Source organism: Odontomachus brunneus, unplaced genomic scaffold (assembly GCF_010583005.1).
Source record: "Odontomachus brunneus isolate Ranch 3 - 2012 unplaced genomic scaffold, Obru_v1 Obru_scaffold_097, whole genome shotgun sequence".
In the NCBI taxonomy this organism is placed as follows: Eukaryota; Metazoa; Arthropoda; class Insecta; order Hymenoptera; family Formicidae; genus Odontomachus; species Odontomachus brunneus.
Window position 1 is genome coordinate 697,758 of NW_022639547.1, and position 11,229 is coordinate 708,986.

Below are 11,229 nucleotides of genomic sequence, written 5' to 3' on the forward strand. Positions count from 1 at the left end.
TATATATATATATATATATATATATATATATATATATATATATGAATATATATTTTACATCATAATATAAATTTATACTTGATATAAATTTATATTATAATTTAAATAAAATTTTAATTTACTAGTTCTTTCCCTGAAAATTCTTTGCTGCACATTATGCGCGTTATCTGCCTAGCTAGCCTGTATAGCTTATGACAATCGTTTCTTCTTTTGTTTCAGGTAACGGAGGAAGAGTTCTTGAATTATTACTGTGCTATCAGCGCGAGCATAGATCACGACGCGTACTTCGACTTGATGATGCGTAACGCTTACAAATTGTGAATCTCGACCGGCGGTTACACTTCGACAACATAACGTCTCCTATTCTGCGTCCTTCCGTTCGACGATAACCGTCGCGGCTACACCAAACTAATGTATAAATTAATTTCATCATTATTACATTGTCTCGAGCCAGTGTGCCTTGCTTATTGTTAAACTCGCACGTAGTGATTGCTGATCGCTAGTCTAAAAGCAAGTCTAAAAGCAAACGTAAGCTATTCTTGATAATCGTAAGTCGTCCAGCTGATTTCGATAATCGAAATTAATAGCAGATATACATATATCTCTGTATACATATACGATTCTATTAATCGTAATTCATCGCAACGCGCATCCTCGACGAAGGGGAAGAGGTCGGCCTCGGGAGAAAAATTTATTTGTTGCCTTATTGTCATTCCCTGCCACAGATTCTAGTGTCAGGCAGCTCGGAAGATGAGTCTATTTCTGGAGAGTAGTTCGGCGAACTCGCGAATCGAATCAAAGCGCAGCCGACTCTACGCCGTCTCTCTCCCCTTCGGCGCTCCAATTAATTGTCGATAATGACAGAAGTTGGTTGTAGGGTCCAATTTTATATAGCGCGAGTGTATAACACGCATATATACGCTATACCACTGCACAGACACCGTGCATTCTCGTGCTTTAAACGTTTTTCTGTAAGACCGTGCGTTTGCTTCTGCGCAAATAAACAGTCGCGGTTAGACGTACTGAACTGCCGACCGCAAAAATTACTTCGACACACGTGTACATGATTATTGTTCCGTTTTTTCCTGATAAACGATGCGTCACGCCCCAGATGACACACAAAACTCGCGTATCTCGTTGTCCTTTGTGTGCTCTGACTTTTCCATTGGTCGAACGACGCTATCTGTAAAATGTATTCTATTGTTACGTAATTGTTTAAAATGTACAACACATTGGTATTGTGCAAAAGGAAAAAGATGAACCACCACAATCTATTTCTCGGAAAACATAATGATAAAAACTGCACGTAGTTCCTAGTAACGATATAGTGATTAATGCAATCAATGCTTTCTCCTTCTTTCTCGTAAAGGAAATGCTTCCGTTCGTAAACTGAGTCAGTTTCAGTTGAGGCTATAAAAAACTATCCAATCAAAGAGAAAAATACTAAAGATACATTTGAATTTGACATATAGACGGACATTAATAACACTCGGACAAGCTTGACGTTCAATCGAGGAATAAACGGTGACGTCGACACTCCGAAATTTTACGGCTCCAATTGCAGCGAAATGAGCCTCTCCATTAATAAAAGAGCTGCACGCGACGGAAGTGAAAAATTTATCGCACTCTCTCCTCGTCATTAGAAAAATTTTTATTTTTGCGCAAAATCGAAAGTTGTATATGACTGTCAAAGCGTTTCGCTTGCAACCGATGCCTTTTGGCGAGAGCACTAATAAAGAGCTATTACACAACGAGCCTTTCTACGTGCTACCGGTATCGATAATGATAAATAATTGAAACCTAGTGCAGCGTAATTAAAGATCAATCGCTGCAATAAAGTACGGTGTCGTGGAGTCGTACTGTGCACTTTTACAGGGATTGTAAGATTTATAAGGATTCCTACAAATATGACATCGTACTCAGCAGGAATCGAAGATATCGTAGCTCCAAATTAATTGAGATGAATTAATTTTGCGCTAGTTAAATGTGAGGAATTTACAAGGAAACTAGTCAAACTTGACACTCTTAGCAACAAATTCTACTGTGAGACTTGTGGAATTGGCTAACGTATAATCATGTAAAATTCATCAGTTGCAAAAAATGGTAGCAATAATTAATGAAAAAAAGCAAAAATTAGTGAAAAAAAAGTTGCATCGGCCGGGAATCGAACCCGGGCCGCCCGCGTGGCAGGCGAGCATTCTACCACTGAACCACCGATGCTCGACATAGAGCATTCTTTTAAACACTTAAGAATTAGTAGCATGGACTAAATTTCACATTCTAAATTACATAAATTCATGTTTATATATCTCACACATGTTATGTTAAAATGCCTTCCAATTACGATTTTAGATACGTCCGCAAATCTACCATATCATCGTTGATTCTCAAATTGTCGTTTATCTTACTTTACATAAGTACTATTAATCGTAAAATAAGATGTACAAAGTGATTTATACGTGGAAAATAAAAATGCAATAAGTAACAAATGTTAAAATTACAATTGTCAATTTGCAAAAGAAGAAAAAAAAAGATACCCTCCCCGGCGGGGAATCGAACCCCGGTCTCCCGCGTGACAGGCGGGGATACTAACCACTATACTACCGAGGATACCTGATAGAGGTGTTCTAAAAACAGCTCATTACAATCGGACATGACTAATTCGCATTCAAATTAATTGCGCATAGAAAATTAAACAGGCTTCCTTTCAAGTCCACAGATTATTTTAACGTGATTAGTGTGAAATATGGTACACATACTATGTCTTAACGTAACACAGCCAAGCTAAAAGTGCTCCACTTCCGATGCGACCTTTCTTACCGGTTGAGCCTGTTTTACGCGCGAGTTTGAGCGCGGCACGGCCGAGAGATGGCGCGCGGCGCATGCGTATAAAAAGGACGCACGCGTCGAGCGCTCTCAGTTCGCGCGCGTCATTGCTTTTGTGATTTTCTTCTATTTCCTCGACCCACCCCTTCCCTGCCTCGCTTTACTTGTTTTCAGCTGAATCCGTGACGTGTTTGCGATCCGTCTCGAGGAACTCGTTGACAAACAACGCGCCGGGCCAGGTCAAAACACGCACTGTCTCTTGTGCGACGTATATGTGGTGCTTACGTTGGCGTGACGCATAGAAACCGTAGTGCTACGGAACAACGAGTCTGCGATACCACTGTCATCGTTTACCTCGGGAGCGCAGTGTAGAACATCCGAGATGAAGCACACCACGTTCACTGCCGTAGTGTTACTCCTTGGTGAGTTCTCGGCGCCAATTGTTCACTCGTTGTCGTCGTTGTCATAGCTTCTCACGGGTTCCGTTCATCTCGTTGCGAAACCGGTGGTAGAACTATGTAAAAAATAGACGAAGAAATGGAAACAAATTTCCTATCTATATACAATCATGTGTAACGGTTTGTTGTGCAACGAGTCGAGTTATCACGTGATTGTATAGGAAACTTCTATTTCTTTGCTGTCATTTTAACGTAGTCCCACCACGGAATTTCTGTCGCAATGTGCCAAGCCAGATTAGGCATCACGAGTTGGAGATTACGATTTAACGAGTTGACTGACTTTTTGATCTGAATTTTTTTTATTCCGATCGTTCGAGTTTCAATGTTTAAACACTGTATAGCCCTTAATCTCCAATATCTAGTCTGACACAACCTCCACGCGTAACAAATAACACTGACGGTCGATTGTAAAGACCAATCTATCTTACATGTTAGATACATGACTGTTTTTATGATTACTCTTCTTGTTAACATACTAATTGCTTGGACTAGAATGACAAAAAATCGGAATATTCCAGAATAGCGATTCGAACGTCGAAGATCTGCGATAGAGAGCGACCGTGCCTGCAATTTATAATAATCGCTGTAATCGAGTAATCATGGCTGTAATCGATGGTAATTTTGTAATGCAACGATACGCGTATATGATTAATAATAATAATAATAATGGTCAAGTAACCTTTGCCTGCACAGAGAGAATTCTGTGGCAAAAATAATATTTTGTAAATAAATCGACATTTTGTCGTAGCTGACTATCCTTTTATCTCACGTATGCTACTTATATTTTGGAAACTAAAATGTGCTATTTCGAAGATTTGCTATATTTCTCATGAAATTTGCTATGTTCTCTAGCTAGATGGGCAACATTTCTGCGTTACAAAAAAACAATAAAACTGAAAAGAATTCATATGAAAAAAAACTATATCTCCGTGTGTGGCTAAACATTCAGAGAAAAAGACATAGTAATGGCAATTATGTAACAACTGTGTAAATTTTGCATGTAGAATCAGTGTATGTAGTTTAATAAATCATTTTATAGAGTATATTACAGTTGCAGTTGCAACAATAGTTTATTAAATTATATACATTGATTTCATAGAAAATACGATTGTCACTTGTATGGCTGCCACTGTCGTGTATTTTGTCTGAGTGCCAACATCAACTACGTGTTCGTGCGGTTCTCTTCAGCTCGCAAAGTACTTTCCCTTACGTGTACTTTACAGAAGTTATTCGATTCGAGTGCGATTCACGTTGCACGTATACGCTGAGAAGAAAATACTTGAACATTTACTTGTGGCATATAAACTCCACTCGTAGAAATAAACTTTATGTCCCGCAAATAAGTTTTCAAGTATTTTCTTCTCAATGTAATTGAGCGGCAAAAATACGATTAGAAATCGCTCATCGAGTCGGATAAAACGTTGAATATTTGGACTTAAACGCTTGGCAAAACACTATGCGGATGTGACAACGTCGAGAACATTGTTTACATTACTGCGTAATGGATTACGTATCAGAAGTCAAACATTACATTCATATTGAGTCTATAAATATGATAAAACGTATTCGACGAGAAATTAATGAATCCTCCCTTTTGTCTCAGATTCAACTTGAAAATTTAATTAAATTCGACTGTATTAATAATCACGTTATAGACAGACACATATACAGGCTTGATAATTACACACTGCCGATTCATCAATAAAAATATTTCATAAGTGTCTTGTCACAAGTCCGCAAGTCGAGATTCGCAAACGTCCTCGAAGTTGTCCTCGAACGTGGGACGTGGAAGTCCGAGGTTCTATAAGTTATTATCGAGGTATTCGAACGGGATTACCTTTGTAACTTGTTTTTGCGATAAGACACTCGTTGTTATTGGACGTTTTAACGATTATAACGCATCACATCATTAATGCGATGACGCAGATAACTATACGGATCACATGTGTGATTTTCAGTCTGGAGCAATTATTGCGTTCGCTGCAACGATCTGACTATCAAAATCGCTGACATCGAATTTAATTAAATTTTCAAGTTGAATCTGAGACAAAAGGGAGGATTCATTAATTTCTCGTCGAATACGTTTTATCATATTTATAGACTCAATATGAATGTAATGTTTGACTTCTGATACGTAATCCATTACGCAGCAATGTAAACAATGTTCTCGGCGTTGTCACATCCGCATAGTGTTTTGCCAAGCGTTTAAGTCCAAGTATTCAACGTTTTATCCGACTCGATGAGCGATTTCTAATCGTATTTTTGCCGCTCAATTACATTGAGAAGAAAATACTTGAAAACTTATTTGCGGGACATAAAGTTTATTTCTACGAGTGGAGTTTACATGCCACAAGTAAATGTTCAAGTATTTTCTTCTCAGCGTATACGTGCAACGTGAATCGCACTCGAATCGAATAACTTCTGTAAAGTACACGTAAGGGAAAGTACTTTGCGAGCTGAAGAGAACCGCACGAACACGTAGTTGATGTTGGTCAATTGCACTCAGACAAAATACACGACAGTGGCAGCCATACAAGTGACAACCGTATTTTCTATGAAATCAATGTATATGCTCTGATTCCTTTTTAGAACTGATTGATCACGATATCGCGTTGTGAGCGGCTATCTTACTTAATGAGAGACCAACTCGAATGTGAAGAGGAAATTGGTCGTCTTTGATCATCGAATCTTCGTATCGGTCCGCGCTCGATAACACGCTCGATCGTTGATCGGCGAGTTACTAATACAGTCATACAGCGCATCGCTCGCACTTTGCCCCGCAATTATGCATTTAAATGTGTCCTCGCGAGCTTTATTGCCAGTGCCAATCGGTGACTCTATAATCAAGAGAAAGAGATACTTGAAAATTTAATGTCGCAGAAATTAACTTCACAGAAAGGAACGTTATTTCATTGAGATCAACTTTATATTCCACAAATTTTCAGGTATTTTCTTCTCAGTATATTGTTAGAGTGAGAAAAGTGTTTGAATATTTATTCGTGGGATATAAAGTTTATATACAGAAATAAACTTTATTTCATAAACTTTACATTTCACAAATAAATTTTCTAATATTTCTTCTCAGTGTATACACACTGAAAAATAATTCAAGTGAACGTTCCTTGTTTCAAGCATTTCATAATTGTATATCTGCAAATCTATCATAAGAGTTCATCATAAGCATCAAATTATGAAAGCATGAAAATATATTCTGGATCCTAGTAAATTAGCACTTCAATCAGAAATAACAAAATTAAAACAACAATTTGGTTTGCTTACTACATAGAATCGAACCACAACTTTTCCTTCGATAAAGTTTTACAATATATTCTTACATAAAGAGAATAGATTATTTTTCTAAGTATACAATAATGAGCTTTTTCAAAATTTATCAAGAGCATATTTTTATGACTACTGATCAAGACAATTATTATGAGAATATTCTGTATTGAAGATAATCATTGCTTGAAAGAAAGAAAGTAAACTGAGTAATCGTTTTCTCAGCGGTGGAGTGATATTTTTGCGCGTCTACCGTGCTAAAAATCGCGCCGTAGAAACAATTGGTCCCGTCTCATGATAAAAGGAAGAAAAGAGCAGAAAATAAAGGCACGATGTCTCGTCGTCGAGATATTCTCGCGCACAATAATAGATGCAAAATAATAATTTATGCAAAAGAATAATTTATGCAAAATAACCGTCAAGGAATACGGAAAGAAAAGTGTCCGAGGTCGGCATTTCGTGACTGTGTGGCGTTTGACACAACGCGTGTCGGCAGATAGAAAAGCAACAAAAGAAAAATTGAGATAAAACGCGATTGCTGACGCGGAGTACAAAGTCCCGGTCGATTAGGAATATGATTTATTTTTACGCGAAGGAGGGAATGACGGCTGGCTCGCGGTCAACTCGCGAATAAGAGATTTTTTCGATCTGAGACGAGCACATGGTCGAGATGTGCGACACGATCTTCGATTTTCAATGTCAAGGTAATGTTGCAACGAGGAGTCCAGAGGTAAACATTCCGATTACTTTATTGCAACTGGAGATAACGAGTAATTATGACAGTTCAGCTCGGATTCTTACCAAGCGAATTAATGCGTGATTAACTGCAAAACTGAACATTACTGCCACTGATATTATTTATGTAACGTAAAACACGTTGAATGATATGTTACGTAACATAGAACAACTTTTGCTCCTATACTACTATATCGCAGTGATTTCCATTTGAGATTTGAAACAAAACTCGAAGATCGAGTGCTATATAATTTCGGTGACGAAAAAGTTGCAAGAAATTATAATTTTTAACGGAATTCCAATAATCATTTCACAATTGTCCACAGCATTATTATAATGACTCAAACCGTCATGATTCATCCTTTACAAATACTGTCGCAATACAAATACTGTCGCAATACAAATATTCTCTCTTATACAAATGTGAATGACATGAATGGGCGTCAGCGAGAATCTTAACACAGTCTAGATACTTATGAGTCATTGAGGATCCCGCATTCCACTATCAGCAAAACACTTCCTCATGCCCGAGCGATTGACAATTCGGGAATACATCTGGGAGTTTCGAACGGGCACGAGACGAAAACACTAATGAAAGCATCAAATACACAATGTTCGGTCGATCGATTATAACTGGCAAGAAAGAAAATTTATCTTCTGCCAGAAAATTATTGTCGCAAAACAAATTCTTCTATTAGACGTAGTGAAATTTATTGTAAAAAGTGCTACGATCTTTCTGCACGCTGATTGTTTCCATTTCACGCATAAATTTTCACCGACTACGTTGATGAGAAGAAAAAAACTGAAATTACTTCCAGAATAGAGCAAACGACACTCTCTTTTTATGCGAGACAGAAATGACACGATAGCACTGCGCGTGCAAAACGATGTAACAGTATTAATTACGCTTAAGTGAGGCTAAAGCATAGCAGAAAAAATGAAAGAAAACATTAATCGTTCTCGTAGTTGTGGCGATACATGTGCAGTTTCGAGATAAGTCTCGATAAAATATGCGGCTTTATCGTAATCCACGGAACATACGTTTGATAAAAATACCGATAAAAATACGAGTCATCATTGCGCGAACGTTGACTAACAAGCGAATGCATTTGAATTGCATTTCATGTTATTGAGGTGATAACATAAGACATAAGTAGCGGGCAATTTTTACTGTGTAACTACCGACAATGTAAATTAATTACTATCCATTTCCCTTTTTCAAACAATGATTACAGTCCGTAAACTCCTCGTTTTTTCTTTCACAGGTTTTCTCGGGCACACGCATTCGCAAGAATTCGGGGAAAACCTCTCTGTACCCGACGAGAAACTCCGCGAAATGATACCGGAGCTGGCTAATGTAGACACATCAGCACTGCCCAGTGTGGAGGAGGCGAAAAATCTCTTTAAGGAGAAGTGTACAAGAAACGGCGGAGCAGACGCATTCGACAACGTACATGATGCCCAGGTGAAGGTGGAACAGTGCCTTAAGTCGCTCATCAACGTTACGGAACTCCAGGCAGAAATGGAGCTTCACAAGCCGAACGGCGATCTAGATCTTGTGTTCAAGAAGTATTGCAACAAGCGCTCGATTCTGCGCGCCTGCGTGAGCAACTTCACTGAAGTGCTGGAGCAATGCCTGGATGAAAAGGAGAGAGAGAATAAGAAAATCGTCATGAATATCACTGACTCGATGTTGGAGTTTATTTGTTTCAAGGAAGGAGATCGTATCGCCCGTATGTAAATTAAATTAATCGGCTTAGACATTGACCTTCACTCTGAACTTTTTTATCGATAAAAGTGTCTCGAAGCGTGACATATAAACACATTTAGAGCCACTTTTTTTTAGAATAATAACCATTTTTTTAGAGATACGAGAGTGAGATAGTGAGAGAGAGACCTTTGAGAATACTTAAGAATATCCAAAAATGATTCTGGAAAGTCTCTCAGACGTCTTTTCGAGTTTCGTAATGTTGTAGTAGTTGAAATTATGTTATTTTTGTAGTCTTCATAGCTGCTGGAGGACCGGAATGCTTCCAAGCCAAACAACAGGCTGTTCAAGACTGCGCCAATAAAACTTTAAGTGGCTATATACCGAAAAGTGATCCCTCCGGCCTGATAGGACTCGAGAGTCTGCCGAGATTGAACTTTGAAAGCAAAGAATGCACGTGAGTTATGCGAGAAACAATTTTGATAATTATGCAATGACTTTTACGTTATCGTTGCGAGATAAGGCAGACCATCGATGAAAAATATTGTATCGCGTACAAGAGAACTGCGTTTATTAGTTTGTACAAAATAAAGTCTCATGTCTGCTTTCGCGTGTCGCACAGGGACATGAACAATCTGCAGGCTTGCGTGGTGAAGGAACTGGAAACTTGCACGGACCCGACGCCTGCGAACATCGTGGATTCTATATTCAATTTCGTCAAGAAGGTAACACCGTGCGAGAACATACTAAACGCGCAGAGCGCCGCTGCCACCGCCGATGGAACGTCCGGTGCTCCTCGTGTGTCAGGCGCTTTTACCGTTGCACTAGTAATTTTATCTGCTATAGTGAGCTGTAGTAAGCAAAATTTCTTTGGTATGATAGCGTAAGACATTAAAATGCATGTCGAAATAGCCTTAAATCATTATCAAAACAGAGATTGGGATCGTATTAAGATTGTAAATCGAAGATTGATACTCGACCAATTAGGACAAGGCTGAAGACTGGTTGAATATCGAGTCGAAATATCAATCAAGTGCCAATATTCAATCGCGCGGTAGCAAACACGCGGCCCGAAATGTTCTTATTAATGTCTGTGACTACTAATGCTCTCTACGATTTTTTTCTGAAACACCAATCTGCAACAATTATTTCATCTTTATCATTAATTTTTTCTTCAAGAACAATTGCCAATCTTAGTACAGATTGCAATTGCAATATGTTGTATGATCTTCAATTGGCAATTATAACATGATCTTAATCGTGCCAGTCATTTCAGAGAGGAAATTTTAGAGTATATGACAGTGAATCAAAAGTTTATAATGAGCGATTCGTATAAGTCACTATAAAAAGTGTTATATTTCTAACAAGATAACATATTGTTTCTTTTAGATATATTGTTTTAAACATATTGTTTGCTCTTCATATCAACCAAAATCTTAATTTGAACTTCTTCTTCTGTGAATTTATACTTTATTACTATATTTACATGAAAGTAATATGAGAATTAATGAGAACTAGAATTAGAATAAATAAATTAAAATATATATTTTCAAATTATAGTACAGTTTACTGAATGATTCTATACAGATATATCAATTTTTTCTTTTAATTTAATATGGAGAATAAAATTAATTTTATTCTTCAGTAAAGGTTATATAGTTTATTGTTTTAAAATATATATTTTCTCTATTGATGTGTAATATATGTAGGTATATTATATTTATATATGTGTATATATACAGGGTGTCTCATAATTGTAACACACCAACTCTATAGGGGCATACAGCTAAACGAGAGAACAATCAGAAAAGTCCTTCCATTTTGCGATAACGCGTCTAGTTTATTAGTAACAACCGCGTAAAGTTTGGCGTATGTCACACCCATCGCGGCCTATAGATGCTCCGCGACGAGCTGTGTGCGTCGAGGCAGAGCGGTAACGCGGCGCGTTCATCGTCCCCTCACCGCAGGTCGGCAGCGTTAAAGCGTCAAAACGCCATCACGACGGTCATCAACGCACACAGCGTCTATAGGCCACGATGGGCGTGACAAACGCCAAACTTTACAGGTTGTTACTAATAAACTAGACGCGTTATCGCAAAATAGACTTTTCTAATCCTCTCGCTTAGCTGTACGTTCCTATGGAATTGGTGTGTTACAATTATGAGACACCTTGTATATATATATTATATATATATACAATATTATATATATATATATATATAT

General features: G+C 37.9%; 2 protein-coding genes and 2 non-coding genes across 8 annotated transcripts in view; 2 read left to right on the plus strand and 2 right to left on the minus strand.

Annotated features, from left to right (window-relative positions):
• LOC116848604 (calcyphosin-like protein) overlaps positions 1-1,052 on the plus strand; it is a 10,409-nt gene extending 9,357 nt beyond the window's left edge. For all 5 annotated transcript variants that reach the window (XM_032824873.1, XM_032824877.1, XM_032824878.1 and 2 more), the window contains one exon: positions 220-1,052. In XM_032824873.1, the coding sequence (XP_032680764.1) occupies positions 220-321 (102 nt within the window). In that variant the 3' untranslated portion in view covers positions 322-1,052. The remainder of the gene's footprint in view (positions 1-219) is intronic.
• A 1,097-nt stretch (positions 1,053-2,149) lies between these two features.
• On the minus strand, positions 2,150-2,220 carry Trnag-gcc. The gene has a single exon. It is a non-coding gene; the product is annotated as a tRNA-Gly (tRNA).
• Positions 2,221-2,538: 318 nt separating this feature from the next.
• Trnad-guc lies at positions 2,539-2,610 on the minus strand. The gene has a single exon. It is a non-coding gene; the product is annotated as a tRNA-Asp (tRNA).
• Positions 2,611-2,921: 311 nt separating this feature from the next.
• LOC116848628 (27 kDa hemolymph protein-like) lies at positions 2,922-11,210 on the plus strand. Its single transcript, XM_032824926.1, has 4 exons — positions 2,922-3,248; positions 8,564-9,031; positions 9,301-9,463; positions 9,629-11,210. Exons 1-4 carry the CDS (start codon positions 3,209-3,211, stop codon positions 9,891-9,893), a joined length of 936 nt encoding a protein of 311 aa, XP_032680817.1. The 5' UTR covers positions 2,922-3,208; the 3' UTR covers positions 9,894-11,210.
• Positions 11,211-11,229: the final 19 nt, after the last annotated feature.

Excerpts from the sequence above, each read along its gene's own strand:
- LOC116848628 (XM_032824926.1), top strand. The coding sequence starts at position 3,209 with ATGAAGCACACCACGTTCACTGCCGTAGTGTTACTCCTTG. Across the intron at positions 3,249-8,563 it reads TGCCGTAGTGTTACTCCTTG|GTTTTCTCGGGCACACGCAT; the intron begins GTGAGTTCTCGG and ends TTTCTTTCACAG. Across the intron at positions 9,032-9,300 it reads GGAAGGAGATCGTATCGCCC|TCTTCATAGCTGCTGGAGGA; the intron begins GTATGTAAATTA and ends TTATTTTTGTAG.